The 26,247-nt window shown below is 49.3% G+C and overlaps 11 protein-coding genes across 11 annotated transcripts; 7 read left to right on the forward strand and 4 right to left on the reverse strand.

The window, feature by feature from the left end:
* Positions 1–4,236: 4,236 nt before the first annotated feature.
* Positions 4,237–6,137, reverse strand: FIESC28_03724 (uncharacterized protein; the record flags this gene model as incomplete). Its single annotated transcript, XM_031157873.1, has 4 exons — positions 4,237–4,389; positions 4,443–5,659; positions 5,710–6,008; positions 6,067–6,137. 4 exons carry the CDS (start codon positions 6,135–6,137, stop codon positions 4,237–4,239), a joined length of 1,740 nt encoding a protein of 579 aa, XP_031018133.1.
* A 774-nt stretch (positions 6,138–6,911) lies between these two features.
* FIESC28_03725 (uncharacterized protein) lies at positions 6,912–9,530 on the reverse strand (the record flags this gene model as incomplete). The annotated part of the gene is made up of 3 exons (XM_031157874.1): positions 6,912–8,269; positions 8,325–9,417; positions 9,477–9,530. 3 exons carry the CDS (start codon positions 9,528–9,530, stop codon positions 6,912–6,914), a joined length of 2,505 nt encoding a protein of 834 aa, XP_031018134.1.
* Positions 9,531–10,556: 1,026 nt separating this feature from the next.
* FIESC28_03726 (uncharacterized protein) lies at positions 10,557–12,001 on the forward strand (the record flags this gene model as incomplete). The annotated part of the gene is made up of 3 exons (XM_031157875.1): positions 10,557–10,584; positions 10,637–10,798; positions 10,848–12,001. The coding sequence occupies 3 exons, from the start codon at positions 10,557–10,559 to the stop codon at positions 11,999–12,001; spliced, it is 1,344 nt and encodes a 447-aa protein (XP_031018135.1).
* Positions 12,002–12,532: 531 nt separating this feature from the next.
* FIESC28_03727 (uncharacterized protein) lies at positions 12,533–13,522 on the forward strand (the record flags this gene model as incomplete). Its single annotated transcript, XM_031157876.1, has 3 exons — positions 12,533–12,703; positions 12,757–13,006; positions 13,056–13,522. 3 exons carry the CDS (start codon positions 12,533–12,535, stop codon positions 13,520–13,522), a joined length of 888 nt encoding a protein of 295 aa, XP_031018136.1.
* A 540-nt stretch (positions 13,523–14,062) lies between these two features.
* FIESC28_03728 (uncharacterized protein) lies at positions 14,063–14,816 on the forward strand (the record flags this gene model as incomplete). The annotated part of the gene is made up of 3 exons (XM_031157877.1): positions 14,063–14,421; positions 14,478–14,502; positions 14,574–14,816. 3 exons carry the CDS (start codon positions 14,063–14,065, stop codon positions 14,814–14,816), a joined length of 627 nt encoding a protein of 208 aa, XP_031018137.1.
* A 1,882-nt stretch (positions 14,817–16,698) lies between these two features.
* FIESC28_03729 (uncharacterized protein) lies at positions 16,699–17,599 on the forward strand (the record flags this gene model as incomplete). The annotated part of the gene is made up of 3 exons (XM_031157878.1): positions 16,699–16,960; positions 17,016–17,044; positions 17,099–17,599. The coding sequence occupies 3 exons, from the start codon at positions 16,699–16,701 to the stop codon at positions 17,597–17,599; spliced, it is 792 nt and encodes a 263-aa protein (XP_031018138.1).
* Positions 17,600–18,401: 802 nt separating this feature from the next.
* On the forward strand, positions 18,402–19,054 carry FIESC28_03730 (uncharacterized protein; the record flags this gene model as incomplete). The annotated part of the gene is made up of 2 exons (XM_031157879.1): positions 18,402–18,532; positions 18,592–19,054. The coding sequence occupies 2 exons, from the start codon at positions 18,402–18,404 to the stop codon at positions 19,052–19,054; spliced, it is 594 nt and encodes a 197-aa protein (XP_031018139.1).
* Positions 19,055–20,757: 1,703 nt separating this feature from the next.
* Positions 20,758–21,433, forward strand: FIESC28_03731 (uncharacterized protein; the record flags this gene model as incomplete). The annotated part of the gene is made up of 2 exons (XM_031157880.1): positions 20,758–20,880; positions 20,939–21,433. The coding sequence occupies 2 exons, from the start codon at positions 20,758–20,760 to the stop codon at positions 21,431–21,433; spliced, it is 618 nt and encodes a 205-aa protein (XP_031018140.1).
* A 1,080-nt stretch (positions 21,434–22,513) lies between these two features.
* FIESC28_03732 (uncharacterized protein) lies at positions 22,514–24,346 on the forward strand (the record flags this gene model as incomplete). The annotated part of the gene is made up of 1 exon (XM_031157881.1): positions 22,514–24,346. The coding sequence occupies one exon, from the start codon at positions 22,514–22,516 to the stop codon at positions 24,344–24,346; it is 1,833 nt and encodes a 610-aa protein (XP_031018141.1).
* Positions 24,347–24,817: 471 nt separating this feature from the next.
* On the reverse strand, positions 24,818–25,138 carry FIESC28_03733 (uncharacterized protein; the record flags this gene model as incomplete). Its single annotated transcript, XM_031157882.1, has 1 exon — positions 24,818–25,138. The coding sequence occupies one exon, from the start codon at positions 25,136–25,138 to the stop codon at positions 24,818–24,820; it is 321 nt and encodes a 106-aa protein (XP_031018142.1).
* A 60-nt stretch (positions 25,139–25,198) lies between these two features.
* Positions 25,199–25,817, reverse strand: FIESC28_03734 (uncharacterized protein; the record flags this gene model as incomplete). The annotated part of the gene is made up of 2 exons (XM_031157883.1): positions 25,199–25,600; positions 25,656–25,817. 2 exons carry the CDS (start codon positions 25,815–25,817, stop codon positions 25,199–25,201), a joined length of 564 nt encoding a protein of 187 aa, XP_031018143.1.
* Positions 25,818–26,247: the final 430 nt, after the last annotated feature.

The following is a 26,247-nucleotide window of genomic DNA, read 5'->3' on the forward strand; positions in this document are numbered from 1 at the left end:
TCTCCCACATTCCTCCCAAGCTCAACTGCCAGCCGCGTCGGTACCTGGACCGAGTCTTTCCAAACAGCCACTGTGAAACTTGCACATGATGGGTGGCACGACTTGCAGAAGGTGGCTTGATCCCAGGTCCATGGCTGGCAGATATGTGAGTTGAACAAACAATAGGAAGGCAGGGATCCCTCGATTTCAGAGATGCTGACAACTGGCTGATCAAGGCGAGCGCGAGAGGCTTCGTTCATTAATGATTGCAGTTGGTTATCAAAGATCTAGGTTCAGGGTCTGGGTTGGTGGATTGTCGTACCTCACGCGATCAATCTACACAGCCTCTAATTAGCGTTGGGGTAAATTACACTACAATGCTCATGACAGCTGGAAACAAAGACCGAGGTTTCCGCCATTGAAGAGATCTCGATAGATCAGCAGATTCATGTCTAGAAGCAGAAACAGAAACATACAAAGTTTGAGTTGTCGACAGTTGTTGGAATTCGGGTTTAGACAACGCCAGTTCTATTGGTGCAGGATTCCATATCATGACAAGACATGGTTCCCTACCTCTTGCTTATGCTTCCAGAAGACGATTCAATGTTCTATTACGGAGATCCATTGTCTCGTGTCTGGGAGCGAAACCACCCGAAACCACGCGACGAAGCAGAAATGAGTCTTCCGGTCAACGCCGACTACAAAGTCTTTAGACACGGATCCGAGGCTTCTCTTTCAGCTGTTAATCTAATCTACTGCAGAGGTCCCCAAGAAAGGTCCGTGTTTGCGATCCTGCTCAATGCCTTTTAGTGGACTTTTCAGTTCTTCAAGATCCGCACCAGCCACTCCTAGTTCCCGACGGTTTCAACGTTGTAGATTCTCCGGACCGTGCTCAAATTAATTATGTCCGTTTTCCTGTTTATTAATACCCGTTATTTGACAGGAGAGCTAAAAGATCGGCCAAAGTCGGGAGTGTCGGATCATTATCTAGTGCTGTACTTCCAAATGACATATCTTATTCACTGCCATTATGAGACAAGTTACTTGCGTAAACGCATCTCTGGTTGGTTCAGGGTCCTTCCGAGAGAGACAGAAAAAAGGTGATTTTCTTTAGACTGGCATTAGTTAGTGACTGACCCCTGCAGATTGGTTGGTTTGTTTAGCACGTAGGTTGGGTCTCTTGCAGTAACACGCCATATCGGCTCTGTCCGCAACAGCGATGACGCATTTGTTTTCAGACTCCAATGAAAGTGAAATCTTATGGGAATTGTAAAGTAAAAAAGAGAAATGATCAAAGGTGTGTGCAGTTATGTCAGATATAACCAACAATTCCACGTGCACCCGTAGGATCGGAATACACATGGCATCCAGACCAAGCTGAAGGATTACATTACATTACATAGCATAACTATTTGTACCTGCATCACCCAAGACCCCCAACAGCCAAGATCCAGGAACCGTCCTAATCTAGACTATTACTTGATTGATATCACAACCCAGATGAACTAAGCCCAACTTACTCAACTCTCACGAGTCACGAAGCTCTTCCTCCCGCTAATACCGGCTCCGTAGCGAGATGACCGAGATGGACGGTTACTCTTCCGCCCACGGAATATCATGACCTGTCATTTACTGCCTCTGTTAGTCCATCACTTGCTTATTAAAATCTCAGCCCAACCCATCGTATCCCTATCCGAGTGCTCTATGACCAACCAGTCAGATCTGCGATATTAAACGAAAGAGAGAAAATCTTTTCAACGGTCAATCGGCGTTCCAATGTCTTGGCATACAATAAGCTTTGGAAATGTATACTCCGCTGATACTCCTACACAACGCCCTATCATGTAACCTTCCCCGTACTACGTAAAAAAGTCTATCTCTCGTCAAAACCGGAGTTTCTTCAACGGCCGAGTTACAATGAATGTGGAAGATACTGTAGATTCGGACCTTAATTGCAGTCGAAACTGCGGCAACACCCTGCGGATCCTGATCCCCTTACCGGCTCGCATTTGTGATATACCCTGGGCTGGGGTATATACCGTACGACGGCGGCGTCCGGGGTGTGTAGAACCCTTGCAAGTGACGAACCCCTGCTGCCACAAACTTTTGCACAGCCGAACAAGGACAAAGACGTGAAGAGCCTCCTCATGTGAAAGGACGTCACTTGAAGAGTCTAGAGAGTTAACTTGCAGTTAGCAAACAAGCCACGGTGGAAATAGCAGCCGTTGAGATGTCGAAGCAAACTTTTCCCTCACCAATGATATCTTGTTAGATCATATCATATTGCAGCAAACCTTTTCAAGTGGCAGCACCATCAATTCTTGCTCTAAGTCTGATTCGTTCTCTTATTATTTTTACTTTTTCTCACCGTTGTATTTTGTAGCGGTTGTTCCTGGACGTACATGCAATAATCAGCTCTCTTTTCAGTTGCGACTTATCACAATACTAGATTCCTCGCTTCTGCATGATCTTTCTCTTTCATGTTGATCTCATGGCATAGTTACACTCGCGTAGGAAACCCAGCAGCTCATCGCTTGAGTATAGGACGTATCAAATTGTGCTTCTCCTAAAGACCCTGGGCATCAATGGCCCCTACTACGTAACGACCCTTTGTTGTGAATCGACGATGCCCGGAACTAGGAGCAGACTATCCGTACTCTTTGACCCATTTGTCTCAGCCCTCTTTGAGTAGATACGTATACTTCCGGATCTTAATGTCGGCCGAATAGACGAGACCATGGCATTCTCTTCACAGAATTTGCTTTGACTCTTCTTCATGCACCAGGCCAACCTCAAGCATTATCACACTTGGCCTTACCCCTTCAAGGACATAATATTGAAGGATTTTTAACTAACACACATAGAACGGAAAAAGTGAACAAAAAACCACGGGTCCGGTTCGGTCGTCATTTCTCGGCCGCAGTAGCTCAGGTTCCTTTCCTTAGTGCCATGCGGACCGGGAAACAAGGAAATAATAATTACAAAACGTGGCGTATTATTAAAACGACTTTAGGTTTAAAAAGAGAATACTGTTGCTTTTTTCTCGGCTTCCGGAGAGGGTGGCTAATAAGAGGCGAAATAAGCCCTTGGTATGAGACATGTCGTTTTGTGATAGCTTCACTTATAAAGTATTGCTTTTACGGATGGATGGAAGAGCTCCCCTAGTTTCAAATAAAGTAATAAGCCAAATGCAATATTGAGATTCGTCTGTAAAGTTCCTATGAATACGTTCTAGGTCAGAGGACAATGAGTAAGAGACAGGCGTATGTCTTAGCATCGTGGAGACAACGTCGATCATAGAGACCCTTCCAAGGCTCACCCTGTCCATAGGCGAACCTTCTAACGAGTAAAACATATCCTGGTATTGCATTCTATAAATGTTTGTTTCTTGTTCTTGGCTCAAGGCCCAGCCTTGCTTGTATCAAGCATGCATGTATCCTCACGCGACTTCTAATCTATCCTGCGTTGTGGCGGCCGTTACTCTTCTTCACCATGTCTCTGATGCAGTGTTAGTGTTGCATTTGCTTCTTCCAACCGTCTCTAGTTTATGTACGGATGGCCTCGGGACGTCTCCCCACTGCATCCTCGTGAAACATGTCTTTTTTGAGTTTGCTCACGACGATCATACCTCATCGTCCACGTTTTATTCCGCCCTTGCATCTCCTCGTGTCCTCCACGTGTAAATGGTCTCCACGTTACAATACGCTGGACACCATCTTTCTGTTCAGCTGGCTCGAGTCATGGAGGGCTGTTGGTGGAAGACAACTAGACACTATCAAACAATAAACGGTGTGGCGCTGATCCTGCTACAAAACTTCAGGCTGTTACGAAAAATGAACTTAAATCCTATCGGCTACGAATAACGGCAAATGAATACAATAGTTCGGGATTAATGTTTCCGGTCAACGGTGTTGCGACTCCGACGACCAGCCATGTCATTAACCGAGAGTCGAGGCAGATCAATAGCCTATCGCATCTTACTTCTTTGTAAATTGATACGCCATGTCTCACAAATGATAGCCCAGAAAGAACATGTCAGTTTGCTTCAAGTTTCATTTCTCATTAGGACTACCAATACCAGCCAAGATACCGGCACGCCATATTATTATGTACAAGTCAAAAAGTCCTTTGTCAATTCATAATCACACACGCTCTGAGTCCCCGCCTCCTCGTGGCCTGGTCATTGTGCTGACAAGACCTTGGGAAGGCAAACCTTCGTCATTGTAACCTGCATTGATTTCCGCCTATATTTTTTGTTTACCTGCCCACGCGAATGACACCAGCAGCGATCAGCTTCTGGATCTTGGACTTCACGCCAGGGTTTCTCATGTGCTCGTGAAGAGCCTGAGGGTCTGACTGAGCCTGCTGAAGGATAGACTGCATGACGGGGTCCTGCATAAGTCCCATGATCTACACGATGTTAGTAACAGTTTCAGTAGTATTTCAGTTATAAAGGTTCTTACCTCAGGATCCTTCTGCAGACGCTCTCGGGTCTGCTCTTCCGTCTCGTTATCACGGGCAGAGTACATGGCCGAGAAAGCCTTCTGTTGCTGCTGCTCGATCTCGCGAGCGTTGGCGCCCTTGTGGTGCTCAGCGTCGATTTGCTGGGCCTCTGTGCAGGCATCGACACACTCAGAGTACTTTCGCATACCGAAGTAAGCCTGAGCCTTGCGGATGTAAGCGCGGATGAAGGTAGGGTCCTTCTTGATGGCCATGTCGCAGTCCTCGAGAGCACTGGGGAACTCGAAGAGCTTGACGAAAGCGGCAGCACGGTTGCTGTAACCTCGAGGGTCATCGGGAGCTCGCTTGGTCATCTCAGTGTAGGCGGCGACAGCACCAGGGAAGTCCATCTCCTTGAACTTCTTGTTACCCTCCTCACGAGCCTCCTCGGCCTTGGCAGGGTCGATGTAGGCCTTCTTGCCAGCCTCAGTCTTGGCACGCTCAGCAGCACGAAGCTTGTTGAGGACATCAGGGGTTCGGTGCTCAGTTAGAGATCGGTTGTAGTTCTCGACGGCCTTCTCCAACTCTCCCTTGCGCTCATAAGATGTACCAATACGAGCGTAACTCTTGGCGATGAGCTTGAAGTCGGCGTAAATCTCACGTCCCTCCTCAACGGCCTTGGTGCAAGCCTCAATAGCCTTGTCGTAGTCGCCCTTCTCGAAGTAAGCGGCTCCCAGGTTGTTCAGGTAGGTGATATCCTTGTAGGTGTCCCAGGCCTTGGTGTAGAGCTCGATGGCCTCGTCGAAGTTGCGCTTCTTGTAGTTCTCGGTACCCTGTGCCTTCAACTTGTCGGCCTCCTCCTTCTTTTTCTTCTTCTCGAGAGCCTCCTCATCCTCGGGCTCAGGCTCGGGCGTGGGGGCCTTCTTGGGTGCGGGCTGCTGCTTGGGGGCTGGTGGCGCATCGGGCATAGGAGAATCTTGAGAGTCCTGAGCGTTGGGGTCAACCTCACGCTCGCGCATCTCCAGATCGACGCCCATCAGAACTCCCATAACAGTCAGAAGGCGAGGGTCGCTGAACATATCGGCAGCGTTGCTGGGGTTTTGCTGGATCGATTGTAGCTTGGCCATGAATGAAGGGTCGGAGAGGAAGCTGCTGGTCTTGGGGTTAGAAGCCAGCTTCTGGATGAGCTGAGGATCGTTGAACATCTGACCGAGACCGGCGCCAGGGTCTTGACCACCGCCTGTATGATAGTTAGAGCTGAGTCTTCATGTGTCGAGATATACCACTTACCAACTTCGGCGTCCATGGCCTTCTTGACTGAAGCCAGACCACTCTTGAGCTGGGCGTTGTTCGCATCGAGCTTCAATCCCTCCTCGTACGCATCATTGGCACCCAAAAGGTCACCTTGTCCGTGGAGGGCAGCACCCTTGCGTCCCCAACCCTTAGCCCAGTCAGGCTTGATCTGGGTGGTCTTGTCTGCGTCCTGCAGAGCATGTTCCCAATCCTTCTTGGAAGCGTAAGCAGCAGATCGGTTGCTGTATAGAATGTGGTTATCGGGCTGGATGGCAATAGCCTCGGTGAACTTGGCGCTGTCCCGCAGTTAGCAACCTGTTGTGTCGTTTTAACGGCGGTAGTATAGTAACCTACACAGCCTCGTCAAAGTTCTTGTCGGCGATAGCCTTGTTACCCAGAGCCTTAAGCTCGTCCGCGGAAGCCATATTGTGTGATTATTGACAGAATCTGATTTATGTCTTACAGTTTCTGAGGGGTCGCGATGGTGATATTCAAGGTCAAGAGTTGCGATGAAATATGAGCGTCGCCCCAGACGATCTTTGGTGGGGAAGTGAGGGCCAGCGATGACTTCTAGCTCATTCGATGCAAGTCTATGGGAGGGAGCTCCCTATTGGATGGAGCTCGCTTACACCACTAGAGCCTCGCCCCGCAGCGGCGTCTAGGCGTCAAAGGTGCCGGGAGGACCCTTGAGGTCAAGTTGGGCTGAGCCTTCAGGGTAACACCAACAAGGAAATAATATATCCAGAAGGTTCTTTGCTGATCAGCATACTGGTTGCCTTACTTGATATGATAATAACTACAATTATTCAAGGCATTGGAATTTACGATGTAATTAATTAAAAGGCACAGTCTTTGATAAATTGCGCACGTAATAAGTGCAGAGTATGCTGGTTCAACACCATGATTGCGAAGAGAGGCAACTAAAAGTCTACTGCAGAGTCAAAATCCCACTTTATACCGGTTGTTATCAGACACCAACGGGATAGAAACCCGTTTGAAGAAATCAGTATGAAACTCTGTGTATGTCCTGTCAGCATGCAAACGCCGTGGCTGCACTCGTGGCACGTTTATTGCATCAAGTCATGACAACATCTACTTTAGTCACAAATAACTCTATGAATGAGTACTTCCAGAGGGTGGCGCTCGAATGATTGAATTTGACAACGCTATCAATACTTTTAACAACACACTAACTGCGCTTAAGGCTTGAAAGACTTATCCTCAACAGTAACCGTCGACTCCAAAGCAATGTCACCAGCCGATCTTCCAATCATAAACTTATACTCTCCACCCTTAACAACCCACTTCTGTGCCGCTTCATCAAAGAAGGCAAAGTCGCGGCTACGGACAGGTACATCCACCTTTGTGGTCTCTCCAGGCTTCAGTGTAACCTTGGCAAAGGCAGCCAGTTGCTTCAGAGGATCTCCCTTTTGGGTCTGAGCAGCGCCGACGTAGACTTGGACAGCGACGGCGCCCTTGACCTTACCCGTGTTGGACACCTTTACGCTGGCAACGTAGTCGTCACCTGACTCCTTGACTTGTAGGTCGGAGTAATCGAATGTGGTGTATGAGAGACCGAAGCCGAAGGGGAAGTTGACCTTGTCTGCGGAGAGACAGTCGAAGTAACGGTAGCCGATGAAGACACCCTCGGAGTAAGTGACCTTTAGTCTTCCGTCAACATGCTCGCCAGGGAAGTTGCCGTATGCGGGACAGTCTTCGATTCTCTTGGGGAACGTGCAGGTCAGATGACCTTCAGGAGTTTGGGCACCAGTGAGCACATCCGCGATCGAGTTACCACACTCCTGACCAGCGAACCAAGACTGGACAAGACCCTGGATATCGTCCAACCAGGGCATAGCAATAGCAACACCAGTAGAGTTGACGACAATGGTGTTGGGGTTCACCGCGGCAACCTTGGAAATAAGACGATCTTGGCTGCCGTCCTTGGGCAGGTTGAAGCTGACCTGGTCCTGACCCTCGGTCTCCCAGAATGGCTCGTGGCCGGTGAAGACGATAGCGTAATCGGCATCCTTGGCAACATCAACAGCCTCTGAGAGGAGGTCGCGGTCGTGCTCAGCCTCGGACATGTATCCTACTCGAAGACCGCATCGTCCCTCCAATATACCGATATCCTTTCCTTCCTCTGGTGCTGGAGGCGATGTGTACATGGCCAGCTTGTACTTGCGTCCTGCCTCCAACGAGAGCTTGAACTCAGGAGGGTTATCACCACCGAAAAGGAAACCCATCGCATCCTTGCAGCTCTTCTTCTGCTCGAAAACGACCTTGTCGTCGATAAGGAACTTGCTGGGACCTAGTCCGGAACAAGTGAAGTAGTACTTGGCGGTCTCCTGGGCAGTAAAGGTACCCTCGAGGGTCACGTCCTTGTTGCTAAAGCCAAAGCCGCTGAGGACAGACACTTCGGAGTTGGCATGTCCAGGTCGAACCTCAATGGGATTGGGGTTGCCGGGCTCGAAGATCTTGAAGGTGAAGCCGGGGTTGCCGTCCAAATCGACGACATTGTCAGCAATAGGGGGAAGCATGCGGAAAGTGTGAGCTCCTATCAAACTGTTAGCGATTACAACTCAAGGTGCTTGGTTCCTGAAATGACTTACCCTTAGCATAAGAAAACTCAACACTATCACCGAGAGCCTTGTGAAGAGCATCCCAAGGAGTGACCTTGTAGTGGGCGTTGACAGATGCACTGCCACCACCATGGGCCATACCAGTTTTGGCATGTCCAAGAAGAGCAATCTTCCTGCCCTTAACCTTATCCTTCGATAGAGGAAGAACGTTGTCCTTGTTCTTCAAAAGAACCATACCCTTGGATCCAGCCTCTCGAATCAGAGCTTGGTGCTTGGGGTCGTTGATAGCTCTCTCGTCAGGGATCTTGGGGTCCTTGAAGCAGTTGAGGCGCTCAAGGAACTTGAGCACACGAGTTGCGCGCTCATTGATAGTCTCTTCAGAAGTCGTACCAGCCTTGATGGCAGCGATAACATCCTCGGTGCTCCTCCAGCGGGTAGGGCCGGGCATCTCAAGATCCAGACCAGCCTCGAGCGATTCGGCAGTAGAGTTAACACCACCCCAGTCACTCATAACAAGACCGTCCCATCCCCAATCGCCACGGAGAACCTTCTTTAGCAAGAATTCGTTGGAGTCTGCATGGTGTCCGTTGACCATGTTGTAAGAAGTCATGACGGCCCAAGGGTTGGCTTCCTTGATGGCGATCTCAAAGGGACGGAGGTAGAGTTCCCGAAGGGCTCTCTCGCTAATGGTCTCGTCAACAGTCAGACGCTCAGTCTCCTGTTCGTTCGCAGCAAAGTGCTTGATGGTAGCTGAAACACCCTGGTCCTGGAGGCCCTCGACGACTCTGGCGGCCATCTTGCCAGTCAGAAAAGGATCCTCTGAGAATGACTCGAAGTTACGACCGCCTAGAGGATGACGGTGTAGACACATGGTGGGAGCAAGAAGACATCGAGCCCCCTTGGAGTGAGTCTCTTCGGCAAGAGCAGTACCGATCCTCTTAGCCAGGTCTACATCGAAGGTGGATGCCATTAGACATGCGGCAGGGAAGCAAGCAGCGCGTGTGCCTCCAGCAAAGGCACCTCCTCGGGCGCCATTGGGACCATCTGAAGTCTTGACGTTAGGAACACCCTTTGAAGGAATGGGGACGGTTTCCCAGAGGTCCTTTCCGGCGAGAAGTGAGATCTATAGTTCAATTGGTAAGTTGACTTAAGAAACAATGACGGCGTATAAGTGAAACATACCTTCTCCTCAAGAGTGAGGGAAGAGAGGATGGACTGAATATCAACAGAAGACATGTTGATAGAGATGAAGCCAATTGACTATAGAGAAGAGAGAAACAGCCATGATGGAATGAGGAGGATGAGCTTCTTTAATAGAAGAACTGCACAACCCCTCTAGCCCATGACGAGTTCCCCAGCCATACCTCGATGCATTCAATTCACCCGACTCATCCGCATTTCAACCGAAGATAGTACTCATGTGCCATTGAGTACCCGCTTTAGGTGCATCTGTCTTGTATGCGGTGTTGTGCTATTGGATCACAAAGACGCTGGTTCCTTGATTGATACGGGGCTTAGTGGTGAGTTTAACGATGCTAGTCGGGTCTGACCCGAAGCTATTCCGATGTTTCAACGGAGCTTTGCCATCAATATCTCTGTAAGTCTCAACACAGCCGAGTTTGCGTACGTGTCTTTGATGTGATCCAAATAATTTCATATTCATTGTCGTTATGAATTAAATAACTGTTAATAATCAAGAATGGCTTATATTTAAGCTATACAACGAGTCAAGTTTGATGATCTCGCCGGGTAAATACAGTGAGTGAGTGAGTGACAAGTGGACAGGTCCAGTGGAGAACCCCCGTCCGGGCTGGTGTCCTTCTTCCGGGGCCCCTGAAGGATCGCCATTGACATCTGCAGAGTTGGAGCACTAAAAGGAATGGCGCCAGTTACATGTGCATCGCGTTATGGGAGATTTGCACTCATAAAGTGTTGTAAGTCTGAAATATAAAATGATTCTAAACACTCGATCAATAGCTACTATGATACTCGACTGTATCAACATTCCTATAAATATCCTCGTATCCCTTGGCGAAACACGTAAACATCCATGATGCCCCTTGAAACTATATGCCGAGGATTATGCGTCTCAAGCCTCCCAGACAAACTCAAAACATAGGTGGTGCTTTTGGCTTCTTAGCAGTGACGCAACAAAAAATTCCCCAGACACCCAATGACCTGTAATCGTGTCCTCTCCGCCATGAAATTGTCTACAACACTCTTATCATAGAAGGAAACAAACAGGAAATCCCTGTAGTAATCATGAGCGATCACTCAGATGTTCCCCGAGGTATAATTCCCCGTGTACTTGCTCAACACCCCCTTTTACTGACATTGCGCAGGGGAGTCATGGGCTTCGATCTCGACGGACACGATTCTCGCGGAATTGAGGCGACGACAGGAAGATGGCGAGAAACCGGCGTGTGGTTCAAGGTCAAAGGGATCTTATGATACGTCGGCGCATGTGTTTGCATTGGCTCTTATCTTGGTGCTGAGCACACTGGGTAAGTCCCCTTCAATTGCGACAACTGACACGCGACTAATATGATACAGCATGCGGTTTCCCTCTATTGTCACGACGAACGATGCGCGGCCGAAAACAAAAATCTATCATATTCTACTGCCAGCATATTGGAACCGGCGTCCTACTGGCAACGGCCTTTGTTCACCTCCTCCCTACCGCTTTCGAGTCAATGACCGATCCATGTCTCCCTGATTTCTTCAGCAAAGGATATACACCTTTCCCTGGCCTTGTGGCTATGGTGTCTGCGATCATTGTTGTCGGTATCGAATCGTACTTGACTGCGCGAGGAGCTGGTCACTCTCACTCTCATAACCACGGTTACTTTGACTCCGACGACGAACACGAGAGCGAACTGCCAATGATGGATACAACTGGAATGTCTGACAGGAGAAACGGATCGCGACCACCGGATATCCATCTTGAAGCTATGGAGAGCCAAGGACTTGTTGCTGGTGTCTCACCTCTGCCGGGATCGTCGCCTATGGTCGGTCATGAGTCTAAGAAACTAAGCGATGACTTCAATGACGCGGATTCGGATCTCGACCTCGATATGGACGAACTCGATCCTTCTGGACCAAGCAGCATGAGACGTCGCAGTGGAGCTTACAACTCTCTCAAACCCGAAGCAGCCGACGAGGAGCCTTTGACACCAATGACACCTATGTCTCCAGGTCCACAATCACCAGAGGAGCAGCAGCGCAAGATGCTGCAATGTATCTTACTTGAAGCTGGAATTCTTTTCCACAGTATTTTCATCGGCATGGCCATCTCCGTCGCTACAGGACCTGCCTTTGTTGTTTTCCTGGTCGCTATCAGCTTCCATCAGACATTCGAAGGACTCGCCCTCGGCAGTCGCATCGCCGCGATTCAATTTCCACGCAAATCTATTCGGCCGTGGCTTATGGTTCTAGCCTACGGAGCCACGACACCCATCGGACAAGCAATCGGGCTTGTTGTGCACCGCATGTACGACCCCAAGAGCGCCGGAGGCCTTCTCGTTGTTGGCTTCATGAATGCTGTGTCGTCTGGCCTCCTGTTGTATGCTGGTCTTGTACAACTACTCGCAGAGGACTTCCTGACAGAAAAGAGCTACAAGATATTGAAGGGTACGAAGAGACTGCAGGCTTACATGGCTGTCTGCGGTGGTGCGGTCTTGATGGCTGCCGTTGGTGCCTTTGCCTAAAGAGCTCGTGTATGCATAGATTGTATTTGTGTTCAGTATCAGTGGCGTTGGCAGGTTAAAAGCGGAGTTATCGCTATGAGAGGCTATGTAGACTTTAAGAGCCTCATCCTTTTTATTACAGCTAGTGTTTACAATATAATCAGTTCCTCATGTTCATGATGGTGATGGTGATCTCGGAGGATTTGCATGAACGACCCCGGCCGGCCCCACATGAATTGTCCGATGCCCAGGGTCCGGTCTTCAAGTTGGTCCGTCAAGCCTCGGCTTTGTTCCTGTGCCCCAGAGCATCCTGTAACGCTCTGCGTCGTGTCCAATTGCAAAGCCCCTTTTAATCAGCACCTGCAGTTCCCACCCACACCTGCATGAGCTTCATGACATGACAAGCTAGCAAGCTAACACAACAATAATCGAACCACCAGAAAGTGAGCCCAGAAGCTGACTGTTGAGTGGTTGTTCAAGTCGGACAGACGCGATCATTGTGTAGTATTTCGCTTGCATCATTCCCTCACACTCTTTCTTATATCTTTCATCATGGCTGGCCTTCGTCTCGTCGGGTTGATCGTTGCTCAGGTTCTCTTTGCTGGACTTGCTCTGTTTCTTGCCCATTCGCCGTATCTCAATATGTCTGTCGCGCCGACTAAGCACCCTTGGGCTGATGGACCTATGAAGTTGGTAACAACGCCTCAATATGAGACGAAAAAGGTTAGCAATTGCAATTGTATGTCGTTGCCAATACTTACCTTCTGTCATTGTAGACCGACCTTTTCACCACGGGTGCCACCCACATGGCGCTTTTGCACAATGCCATCATTCGAGGCTTCAACTCCATTTACCTCCAGGCCCCTCATGTTAAGGACGCCGATAAGGCTGACTTTATCGGTTATTCCCAAACATGGTTCAAGTTTGTAAAGTCGCACCATGACGATGAGGAGGACAACCTCTTCCCCAAGGTCCAGGAACTGCTTGGCGAAGAGCCCGTCTGGGAGGAGACGCATCATGAACATGGTAAGCGGCCTGCTCATTATCAGTAACTTGTCTTTAACCCAATTGATAGAGTCTTTCCTCGCTCCTCTCGCCGAGTTTAACACTTACCTCTCTAACCTTGCCTCGCCCACCGATCTGGACGGCGCTCAGGTCATCAAGCTCATGGACGCCTTCAAGACCGACTTCGAGCACCACTTCCACAGCGAGATCACCACCATTGCCGCTCTCTCAAACCACCCCAAGGCCCCCAAGGAAGACAGCCCCGAGGGCGTTGCCGCCAGCTTGACCTTCAAGACCTGGGGAAAGAAGACAGTCACCAAGGCCGGCATGCTCGATGTGGTCCCATTCTTCCTTCTCAACTTGGATAGAACCGCGGAGGAGGGTATGTGGGCTAACTGGCCTCCCATGCCTGCTCCCGTCTCATGGGGTCTGACGAACATCGCGGGTTCATGGTATGGAAAGTGGTGGAAGTTTGCGAGCTGTGACTCTCAGGGCAAGCCCCAAGAGCTCTACGCTCTTCGGGGTCTGAAGGAATGATTTCAGCATGGCGAATGTTCGTTCGTTCGATAAGGGATTTGGTCTATTCCTGGCGTTGATGGGTGGGGGCTATGCTTTGTTAATATAAAATTGAGATATGACAAGTCAGTAGGGCCAATGGCTTCAATCGTTCTTTCAGAGAGACTCTTATCAATTGACTCATGACAAGCGTCTTCCGCCTGAATCTTTAGGTGAAAGAGAAGAAAGGCGGTGATCTCTTTCAGGTAGCTGCCGCCATGTCTTGCTGTCGTTGTCTGGCTAGACAAATGCTGAAGGGGCCAAGGGATAAGACAAAGCCTTTGAAGCATATCGCGCAAGGCTGCCGGGGTATCGTTGTTGAAAATGATTTCTTTGTAGTAACCGCTCGATCGTTCGCCTGGCTTCATGACGACTATAAAGGTTGATGTTTGCCCGATGGTGTTTGTCTTCCAATCTCGATAATTGTCTTCAACTCCTACTCGACTACACTGCGATTAGCGAACGTCAAAACAAACATTCCCATCAAACTTAAAAACCTCAAACAACCCAACGGAAATCAGTATGGGAGCCGTTCAATCTATGTACCAAGCCCTGGAAAGGTGCATGGGCAATCGGGACAACATCCCACCAACACCCCCCTACCGCCAGCCAGCTCGTTCCATCTTTGACCCATTTCTGTGCGCTCCACTACGGGCTGGTAATAGTGCATGGGACCGCGATATCACTAATACCATAGTCCATATCTACACTGGGTATGGGGACAATGGAGAGGAACTCCGCGAGGTTGTTCCCCCTTCGCCGAACGCACAGCCGTCTCCTCCGAGAACTTCTTTTGAAGAGAAGCTTTGGGTGATGTGGCATGACCGCGAGTGTCGTGACCATGGCAACTGCACTCATTCGTTCGATGCTGAGTATACTGAGTAAGTTTCGAAATGGTGATCCAGGCTTCATGTTCGAATACTGACTTGGTTGATAGTTGGATATATGCTAGAGCCCGTGCTGTAAGTCAGAATTTCCATCAGCAACATAATCCAAAGTTGGCGAATAACCAACATATACTAACACACCGTAGTCTCTCTCAACAAACCTTCAACACAGCACCCCGACAAGCAGCCAAACAAGCCCCGTCTTTACTCCTATGACTGGCCAGTCGCTTGGTTCGGACCAGCAAACCGATTCTCCGTCTGTCCCAGGACCCAACCCTGAAGATGCAGGAAACGGTCGATCGGGAATAGCAGTGCTTCGGCGAAGTTGGTCAGCAATCTTACATCGAAGGAGCCGCCTGTCGATCAAGACTCCGCCTCTTTCAGCCTAAGTGTTGGCGGACTAGGTGGACAGCTAAGCTGAGTTGTCGTCAGACATTCTAGTGACACTGCATCGGTTGTAGGCGGCCTACACTGCTGACGGTGTAGTCTAGCGGTCTATTCGACCCGATTCTTCGAGATTTAGAGCTATTGCTATGTATTGCGGTATGAGTTTTGATACGGAATGTTTCAGGTTCGGTTCGATCTAAGGTTCGGGGAAAGGATCTCGTTTTATCGTTTTGTTTCTTTTTGTTTGTTCGCTTTCTAATTTTGGCTTTGGCTTCGAAAGATAGACTTCGCGCATAGATAGGTCGGGCTCGGCGTTCCTAACAAATTGAATATTGTATTTTGGTTAGCCTTAAAACATTCAGAACTCGGTTACTTGACTTATATGTCCCAACTCGCCATAGCCGCAACTCGACCTTGATTTCGTTATGAATTCTTGGGAAGATAATAGAGACCATTGGCCAATTAATTGGAAAGACAAAAGTGCGTTTCGTCTCAAATTACTTGCGTGAGTTTCAAAGGCGGTGATTAAAGATTTCCGACGACACTGTATCTGTAAACTCGATATAAGCCTTCACTGTCAAACTATACTCTGAGAAGGCCACAAGGACCATAACTGTTTAAGATGAAGCTGTCCGAGACAGTTCTTCAGCGCTCTAAGTTTAGAGTGGCTCACGGTCTGAAAGTGCCTTGAGTCTGGTATATAAGACGTTCAGCCATCCTGTCCAATGGCTCGGCTTTCACAATCAAATATCATCGAACTGTTCCAAAAGACACTTTACCGCCTACTTACTAGTTTTCATCCCGTCAACTTAGTCTCCAGAATGGGTAACTGTTTCAGCGTAGCTGAGCCAGAACCGAGACGGCGTCGTCCCTCTCCATACCCCAACCACCGCAGCTCACGGTGGTTTGTGCATAGAAACAGCACAGACGAAGGTAGAGAACCGAGTCCTGTAGATGCTAGGGTTTTGGCCGCTTTGCTGGAAGCGGTGGCTAATGAGGCGGTGGTTCAGGAGCGCGGTCGCTCTGAAGCGCGATTGAATACTCAGAGGTCCCGGAGTCGTATTGTTCGATTTAACGAGTCTCGTTCTATCCATAGAAGTTATTAGTATCTGATTATCATACTTTGCTATCCAATTGAGTAGTTGTTGGTTGACGGCGCTCAATTTTGGCCTTCAGAGGCTCAAGAAGATTGCAGTCGATTGATTACTCCACAACTTACCATTCTCCCACTTACACCGTATAGTCTAACAACTCGTTTTCTAACAACTCGTTTGTAAAGAAAGCACTTATAAACTCAATTGAATTGATTACCACAATGGGTGGATGTATGAGCGCACCTGAGGGAAGGTCTAAACCTAGACATCGGCATCGTGATAGGAACTCCCATTCCAATTCCCGCTCTCATGGCCACCACCGCTCATCGCGCCAGGAGGAACAAAATAGTAGGTATGAAGATATAGATTCGAGATGCATATTAACTTCGGCATAGTTGTCTTGCTCACGCCGCGAGGTTGGGAGAGGAGGCCGACTCCTAGGAGGCGCCATAGAGAATAGCGAACTGTAGTTTCGGAGTTTCGGCGGGTCTTCGATAGTTTTCGATAGTCTTTAACTAGTAGTTGTCTATAATATGAATTAGCCTCAGATTTCAACGTCTCGTAGTGTCGTCTCCGTACCTGCCCAGGTACAAGGATCGTACCTTCCCCAACTAAACCAAGACAAGTGGAGATGCTCGCGTCATGGACAAGTCCCGAGGTCCATAGTCTGTGTCGTGGTTGGTCAACCAAGAAGCCCAATGGACAAGGGTCGTGAACTTATATGTCTTCTGCTGCGCCTTTTAGAACTTGCAACTTCCAGTTCCCAATTCTATCACTTACACGCAACACAATGGCTTCCAATCGTCATGTTCTCATTCTCGGCGGCAATGGCAAGATTAGCCGCCTTCTAACAGTCATGCTGTTGAAGAAGTCGTGGACTGTCACGAGTCTGATTCGTAACCCAGACCAGATCGAAGACTTGAAGAAGCTCTCTGAGGGTTTGCCGGGAGATCACAAGATCATAGTCCATGATCTGATTACCGTAACTAGCAAGGACAAGGCCGCCGCCGTCATCGATGAAGTGAAGCCTGACTCGGTTGTGTTCAGCGCCGGTGAGTTGAGAGAGGATTGAGTGTCTGTAGACGAGTAGAAGCTGATTAGCAACAGGCCCCGGAAGAGGAACTGATCAAGACACGGTATTTACTGACTTAGAGGATGCTTGAGACTGTGTTTAGCTGATGCGCTCCTAGATAATCCGAATCGATCGTGATGCCGCCATCTTCTTTATCCAAGCTTCAGTTGACAACAAGGCTATCAGCCATCATGTGCAGGTTTCCTATCTTGGCGCTCGTCGTGAGCAAGCGCCCTGGTGGACTCCTGAGGACTGGGAGGGCTGGAAGAAGATCAACTCTACTTTCCTGGGTCCCTACTATGAGCCCAAGACTGCCGCCGACGAGGCTCTCGTGACTGAAGGCAAGAAGAGAGACAGTCTGACTGCTGTTTCCGTTCGCCCTGGCGGTCTAACTGACAAAGACGAGGGCGGCGTCCTCTTGGGACAGACGAAGCAGGCCAGGGGTATGACGACTCGAGCGTCAACGGCGAGGGCTATGGCTCTGGTGTTGGAGCAGGAGCACGTCAAGGGGCACTGGATGGATGTTCTGGACGGCGAGGAAGAGGCTCAAACTGCTGTCGATCGGTTCGTTCGTGAGGAGACGGAATGTGCTGAAGGGGAACCGGTTCTGAGGAACTAATCGACTGGTCGAGGGACTTCAAGATCGAAATACCTAGTCAAGACAACACTCGACAATACTCGATCCATTCATACTGGCTCCCATACCAAATCGATTAGCAGACCTACAGGCGGCTACTGGGGGGGCTACAGCTCCGACCCCCAGTCCCACTCTTCCTGTTGGCCCCGGCCAGCGAATCTAATAGAAGAGTGTGCGCTAGTTCGGTCAGATAGGGAAATTTCGAGTATGGAACTACAACACAGTTGTTTGAATTTCTTCAACGCTACATATTTTTCGTAAACTTGAAAATCGTATCGAAGTATCCCCTGATAGTGACTTGATACATATCTTTTTTTCGAGAGTAACAGCTGGTTGTGGTCCCGAGGATCAGTATCAGCCGAGGGAGGCTTCCCATACTCTTCCTCCGAGATATTGGGATTCACCAGCAGCACCGCTCAGCCAGGCATTAAATAACACTGCCTATTGTTTTCCAAAGCCCACAGCCTTTGCAATAACTCCCGCTGCCTGGACGTCTATAAATTCCCACATTTTCTCTCCTCCCAGCAGATCTTCCTTTCATCATCGTTACAGCGTTTGATCTCCATCGATCCGCACAAACTTTCGATTCACCCACTTGACTCGAGTTCAAACTTGCTTTGCAACTCCGGTCTATATTATCGACGACGGTAAGTTGTTTTCATCATGTTGTTTTATTTTCCTTTGTGAGTCTGCGGTATCTTACGATGCCTCAAGATTCACTACACTACACTACACTTCACTTCACCAACGCAAATAACCTCTCGCTACTTCCAACTCGCTCACGATGGCTGGCGACACTGATTCTGAGGGCACCTTCTGCTGTGGTTTGCCTAACCCCTTCAACGTCTTCAAGAAGAAAACCGAGGAGCCTGATCCCATCCGCCAGGCTGTTGATGAGAACAATGTCGAGCATCGGTAAGTTTACACTAATCACCTCTTACGTCTTCATATAGAAGTAGCTGACCTTGAAATAGCCGCAACCGAGTTCTCATCGACGACGAGGGTCACCCAATCGATAACCAGGGCCGACCCATCCAGGGGTCGATTCTCCACCACCGCGAAGAGGTAGGTGGTGATACTCCACGCATTGCATCCCTCCTGGCTCCTCCTGCTAACCTCTATGGCCAGGCTATCCCGATGGATGTCCTGACCCCTCCCTCATCTGCTGGTGGTGCTTCCGGTGCCGGTGCCGGTCCTGCTCCTGCTGGTGCTTTCGGCGGTGGTTCTGCTGCCGGTCCTGCTCGTGGTGGCTCTCGTCCTATCAGTGTTTTCGTTGGTGGTCAATTTGCTGCCGGCCCTCATCCTGCTGGTGTTCCCGGCGATGGCCCTTCTTCTGCCTCCGAGGCGCCTGTCTCCAAGGGTAAGGAAACCAACGTGGCCGCCGAGAAGCAGGATGCTGGCGGCGGCAACATTGCCGCCGCAGCCAACCTCATCTAGTCGATGGCGGGCTACCTATCAGCTTACTTTTTTTTCTACCACAAACAACAACAACGGCTCTTAGGGGTTTGGGAATGTTGGGTTGGGATGGAGATCCCTCGGTGGTTTTTCCTGTAAAGCAAGCAAGCGGTGGTTTTAGCGACAACGGGATGGGACACTAGTGCAGTAGACTAATACAACACTCTGCACAAACTTGAGCATCTTTGACGTGACTGTTTAATTTCCCAAGTAACCATGATATTTCGACCTCAGACAACATTTCTAGATGCAAAAATGGCGAAATACGGCTTCACAGCGGTGGAAAACTGGCAGTGTCTTGACTGCTGGTCCCCTGGACACACGGGTACAGTACAGCTAGCGAGTAGCACTTTTGGCAGCCAAATCCACTTGAAGACACTTTTTTGTCCATACTACAGTAATCAAATCTCCTTCTATGTTGTACTCGACGTGTGGGACATGAATTCCATTTTGTTTTATTCAATAGTGACAGGTGTGGGCGGGTAGGGCACAAAGACCAATCTCCAGGCACAAACTCAGTCATTGTCGGATCCAGAGCAGCTACATCAATAAATCAAAACAATCACCGAGTACTTTAGGCTACCCCCTCTGTCTGCTACGTTACCAGGGGCTACAATGGTTGTGTGGAATATCGTGGAAGAGTGACGGAGGGTCATGGAAATCGGAGGGCTGCGGGGGACCAGGGGGTCGGTTCAAATCAGATCGTTTGGCAGCCGGCCAGCCTAGGCAGATTTATTCCTCTTGACGTAATTTCCCTCCTTATCATCAGGAGACTGTTCCTTCATCCGCTGGAGGTCAGTTGCTCAAGATGTCACGAGTTCTGTGCCCTGCTAGATATGTATCTATTGTGTTTGAATACCAGTCAAGAGTGCCAGTAGCCTGAATCATAATACATAGGATCATCGAGAAGTCCCAGCAGTTCATTGTCCTCTGAAGTGATGCTCTCAGATTGGTATGAGGTTAGATGATTATCTGGTGGGCCAGCAACATCCAATAGTATGGACGTAGCACAATCCCTCCACGCAAAGAAAGTGATCAACGTTGGAATAAAGTAATCACTAAGACATGTCACTGCTCTAGATCGTTCATACCCATGTCCTTGACCCAATTTTCAAAAGACAACGCCTCCAGCTGAAACGACCAACAAGATCGGAGCACTATCACCATCCCTGCACTAAATCCTCAGCCCATGGAAACTTGCTCAAATATACGCAACTCACCTGATATTTACATACGAAAATCAACTCACTTGCGTCTGTTTCTAGGATAACGGAGAAACTTTAGACACGTGTGAAAAGGTAGAAATACGGCTGTTGCTCCCCTTCACCTTTCTTCCCGGCGTGAAAGCTATTAGACTTTGGCACAGCTAACGGGTTGTCCAGAGCCCAGATTCTTCTATCCAGACTTTTGTTCTTCCATCGTTCTATCTACCGAGTCTCGATCAGATAAGGTTTTTGAAGATATTTACACCTTTGCCTACACATAACCTTTTTTTACCCTACTCTATATGCAAGGTTTAGGCACAGCATAAATACCTTCTTTGCTTCGACCCGGCTTTTCTCCTCTTCCTTCCACCCACATCCACAAGACCACAACCAAACCTCCTTACCAAGTCTCAATAATCGAAAACCATCTATCTACTCGGGGTCTGCTAGTGACACATCTACGACATTCCTACCTCGACCATGGATCACGATATGCATATGACTGGCATATCAGAAACTACCACCATGACTATGGACATGCCGGCGGCCTCTGGCTCTGCGGCAATGGACCACGGGGACATGATGGGCGGATGCAAGATCTCTGTACGTTGACTCTACTATCCAGTCGTAACTAGTCATAGCTAACACAAGCTTCCTACAGATGCTCTGGAACTGGAACACGGTCGACTCCTGCTTCATCGCTGAAACTTGGCGCATAACATCCAAGGGTATGTTCGCCGGCTCCTGCATTGGCGTCATCCTCCTCGTCATGGCCCTCGAAGCACTCCGTCGCTCCGTCAAAGAGTGGGATCGTTACCTCCTCCGTCAACACGCCGCCAAGTTCGCCGACTCCTCTGCCAACCCTGCTCCCGGCTCCGACAATGGCAAGGAAGGCAACGCCGCCGTTGTCAGCTGTGGCACCCCTATGCCTCCTTTCCGACCCAATGTCTGGCAGCAGGCTATTCGGGCTCTTCTGCACATGATGCAGTTTGCTGTGGCTTACTTTGTCATGCTGTTGGCTATGTACTACAATGGGTACTTTATCATTTGTATCTTCATTGGGGCCTACTTGGGCGCTTTTGTCTTTCATTGGGAGACTTTGAGTCCTGCTGGCAATACCAGTGCTGCCAAGGAGGCTACTGTTTGCTGTGGTTAACAATAAGGGGCGAAGGATGTTTGGTTTCTCTTCAAGTATTCAGTTTTGAGACGGTTAGTCAGATCCAGGGATGTCTTGGGAGACTAGGGTCGTACAAGGTTATCGTTATGCTTATTGTAGTTTTACTTCTACTTCGTTATACCAATCTTTAATTGTGTTACTGAGCACAGGCAGTTAGAGTAACAGACGATAGGTCTGCTTTCACTGCCAGGCCTTTCTTTGAAATGTACTGTGTCGTCTATCAAGTTGTCTGCAACTAACAAACAGCGAAACGACCGTATTAACTCGCCAATCTAGACTGTACCAAGTTTTTCCGTGTCCAAGCTGGCGGTACAAGGTAGACACCTTCAGAGCTCCTCCTACACCGTCTGGCCAATTGGTGCAACACTTCGCCATAGGACTATGGGAACCTCAGGGTATCAGAAGAATTGGCCCCTAGAAGCATAAGAGATGAAACTATTTGGTCACTTTATGCCGGCTTAGATTAGCATTTAGGCTACTTTATTATTGTAGCCTAAGTCTTAGAAGACAATTCTTCTGTCACTCACCTGGGGAAATATGTATGCTTACAGATGAATCCACCAAAGAACGGGTAAGCGCAGATCAACCACCAGAGACTGACCAGTATATGGTCGATGCTTCTGTGGATGTCAGTGGCGACTGCCGATGAGACCACCCAGTATCAATCGTTATCACAAGCACGACATAGACATCCTGATTACAGAAGACATAATTCTCCGCCATTCAGTCACCTATTTAGTACCTCTGTACAGAGTCTAGAGTTGTCCAAGTTCCATGAAGGCTACGGAAGAGGCTGACAAATTGCTTGGCAGACCCCTTGAAGTTCCCCAATTTCGATTGGCCTCGACTGTCGATCAAAAGCATGGGGGAGCGCTACTAACCCAAACTAGTCGAAAGACCCCCTACGCCGCCCCAACTCTCTCATCTCTCATCAACTAATTTATCGCCGGTTATCTCAACTTATTCCCACGATCTCCATCATCTACAGTACTCCCTTCTTCATTCCTGTATCATATACACTCAACTGGCGCGAGGGAAGCTTCCCTTTGTTAGCCCACCATGTTTCGCCATCTTATGAGCTCCAAGGTGCGCTCTAATGCAGGCTGCTGGACGTGTCGTCTCCGTCGCAAGAAATGCGACGAAAAACGTCCAGTTTGCGATTCCTGCGGGGCTCTAGAGATCACATGTTACTTCAGCGATGAGAAGCCAGAATGGATGGATGGCGGATCACAGCAGAAGGCCATGGCTGAGAAGATCAAGGCTCAGGTCAAGAAACAAGCAAGCCAGCGTCGCGATCGCAAGTATATGGAGCTGCTTGAGGTTGGCACTCGCGATGTTACTCTCCAGTCAAAAGACCCTCAACACCAACAGCAAACTCACGATCCTGCCATGGCCGGTGCATCCGACACAGACCCTGCTTCGGGTCATGAGTTCGGAACAACTCCAGAGTCTAGCAATACCAGTGGCGCCTCTCCTCCCGAAATGCCCTGGCACAGTCACTTCTCAGCTCCTACCGAGGACCCTAGCAGCTCAACTGGCGCAAGTACAGAGGTCCATTTCGTCATGATCTACCTCGACTATGTCTTCCCTCATCTATTCCCTTTCTATCGTCCTCCTATCCTTGCTGGCGGCCGTGGCTGGGTATTGGACGTTATGCAGAGCAACAAGTCCGTCTGGCATACGGCCATCTCACTTACTTCATACTTCTTCAGTATCGTCATGGCCAACGGCGAGATCGAGCACACAGAGTGCACAAACCGCATGGTTCATCAGTTACAGTCTCAGCTGGAGATGGGTCTAAGAGAGCTGCAGCGTGAGATGACGGCGGTCAACCACAAAGTTTCATGCGCAGGGGCTCGAGACAGACTTCTTGTCCTCCAGGCTATTCTGCAAATGCTCATCTTTGAGGTATCGACCAGTAACAAAGATCATTGGAAGATGCATCTCGATGCCGCTATCACCATGTTCCAGCAAATCCTTCCCAAACCCGAGCATTGGAAAGAGACGTTAGAAGCTCTTTACAGCTACAAATGGCCACCCCCTGAGATGGGTGTACGTCGACCTTTCAGCACGAACCAAGCCGCGCTCCGCTTCTTCACAGCCAACGTTCTCTACATCGACGTCATGTCCAGCATCACCCTCGAGCAGGCACCGCGCCTTCAAAAGTACCAGGAAACGGTCATGCCCAGTTGCAAGGCTCATGTTGCACCACAAGAAGTCCGCATCTCGGGATCTCTATTCATGGAAGAATACGTCGGCCTTCACAATTGGGTCATTCAGATCATCGGCGACATTGCTTCCCTCGACGCCTGGAAGAAGGAGCAGAAGAAGGTCAACTCTCTGTCGATCAACGAACTGGTTCAGCGGGGCAAAGTACTCGAGGGTGCTATTAGGGGAGGCTTGGCTGTTGTTGAGGCACAAGCTCAGATGCCCGGCCCCTTATACGATCCCCTTATGAGTGTAGTCGCCAGCCCAATGCACAACCATGATATCAACACTAAGCAAGCCCCTGCCCTTGCGGCCAACAATATGATCTGGCTCTACGCCGCACTCACATACCTCCAGGTCGTCATCTCCGGTTGGCAGCCCTCTTGTCCCGAAATTGGATGCTCCGTTAAGCACATGACGCACCTCTTAACTACCCTCCCATCCAACACCTGTCTTAGAACCATGGTCTTCCCATTTTGTATCGCAGGATGCCTCTCGCCTCCAGAGGATGAGGGGTTGTATCGCGCTATGGTCGATAATATGGGACCTGTGAGTGTATTTGGCACGGCCAGGGAAGCACTACAGATCATGGAGAAGGTGTGGTCTAGACGAGATCAGATCGATGAGAGTTGGGATGTGGCTAAGTGCATGAATATTCTTGGACATGGAGTTCTGCTGATTTAATACCCCTGAGATTGGATTGTCCAACGAACTAGAAGCGAATATGAATACCATTGCTTATTGTCAACACGAACGAGATCTTTTGGGTCGTACACAATACCTATCGAGTGAACGAGTGGGATGGCTTGATGAGACTTATACCCTTTGTCTTGGCCGAGTGTTCCCTGCATGTGCCGATGCACGGGATAAAATCCAGTCTTCTTTACACGAGCCACCCCCTCGATGCTGTGTTGCCGGTTTCCCCTTTGGGTCAATCCTGCTCGGTTGATTGGCCAAAATGTCACTTATCACAAAGCTTTGAAAGACAGTTGTTTAACGGTGAACAATCGATGTTCAAACCCCGGTCCCTTTTTTATTCATTTTTATGAAGCCGATCTAACCAGTAGACATTACTGATGTGTATGCCAACACATTGTTTCCTCGATCTCAAAGCAAAGCGTCCAATCTATTATTTCCAACAAGCACGATTACCATTTAGACCCTTTTTCCTCCGAAGAGTGTCTGTCTCTTCTCGAGCAGATCAAGATCCCACCAGCCCAGAATGGTCTTGCGTTTCGACCAGATTCTTTCGAGAGGGCTCTTGGGACCATTGTCGTTCATGAGTCCCGGTGATACGGGAACAGGAGGCAAAGGAGGAAGTTGTAGCACAGGCTTCGCAACCTCTTTCCTCTTGACTCGGACAGGCGCCGTGGGGGGCGGGGGACACCACGGCTGGCGTACGCTCTCGGCATCAGAAGAGTCGCTATCGAACCGCTTCGCTATAGCCATGGTGCCCAGACTTCGGTCCTGGGACATCATAGGCGGTCCTTGGCTGATGCCCAGGGCATTGTTGACCTGCCCCTCACGGCCGCACCTTCAACCCTCGATGTCCTTGGGGGCGGGGCGAGAGACACCCTTTGTTCGCTTCCACAGACATCCTGAAGTGATGGCAGAGAAGGAAAAGAGGACACAAAGGGCAATGCTGAGGCCCCAGACAGACTTGAGCTGGTAGCATGACATTTTGTCGGGGTCGACCCAAGCATAGACGTTTCCACGGTGGTAGACGTTGCGGAAAAGGGAGTTGATGAAGTTGGCTGTGTTGCCATCAGAGGGGAACTTGGGGCAGGCCAAGTAGCTGACAGGCTTGCCAACGGTGCAGGCGACAACGATGCAAGCAACAAGGAGCATAATGTCGGCACCTGTAGCAAGGAGGAGAGGCAGCATGCCATCCCAGTAGAGGATGTAAGAGATGGCAATGTACAGAGTTGAGATAATAGCCTATGGATTGTAAGTCAATTGACGATCAGAACAAGTTACACATGAGATGACTTACAACAACGAGTGTTCCGATCAGAGCAGAAGGCGCCGCATAATCAGCACCGACCATCTCACTAATGAAGTTGGAGGTCAAACCAATAATGGTAATGAGCGAGATAAACTCCATGGCTCGCATGGCAGTCCAGGTGTGCCCGAGGGCTCCGAGAGCAGGCTGCATCTTGGCGGAGTTTGCTTGAGTGTTTAGAGAAAGACGAGGGCGCAACGAGCCGGCTGTGCGCAGAGGCAGATGCTTGGAGTAGAAAGGAATAGAGGGGGATGGGGAAGATATTTTGTCCAAGTATATGCCCGCCCTTACAAAGAGGCGAGAGACTTTTTGTGTTTATAAGTAAAGAGAGAGAGAGATGGAAAAGAGATTCGTTATAGTGAAATCGTCTGTTCGTTGATAAGGAGATGCAGAAATAATAACCCAAGACCAAACAAGGTAGAGGACAAAGGAAATAAGGAAATAAGAGACAAGGAAAAAAAGGAAAAAGAGATTGTAGTGTTTGTTGTGTAAGTTGTTTGATGAAGAGAAAGAAGTGAACCCAAACGCCTGAAACCCAGTGCCTTTATAGATATCTCATTGTCAACAAAAACTCTCCTAGGAT

Source organism: Fusarium coffeatum (genome assembly GCF_003316985.1).
Source record: "Fusarium coffeatum strain FIESC_28 chromosome Unknown BRIP53273_contig_77, whole genome shotgun sequence".
In the NCBI taxonomy this organism is placed as follows: domain Eukaryota; kingdom Fungi; phylum Ascomycota; class Sordariomycetes; order Hypocreales; family Nectriaceae; genus Fusarium; species Fusarium coffeatum.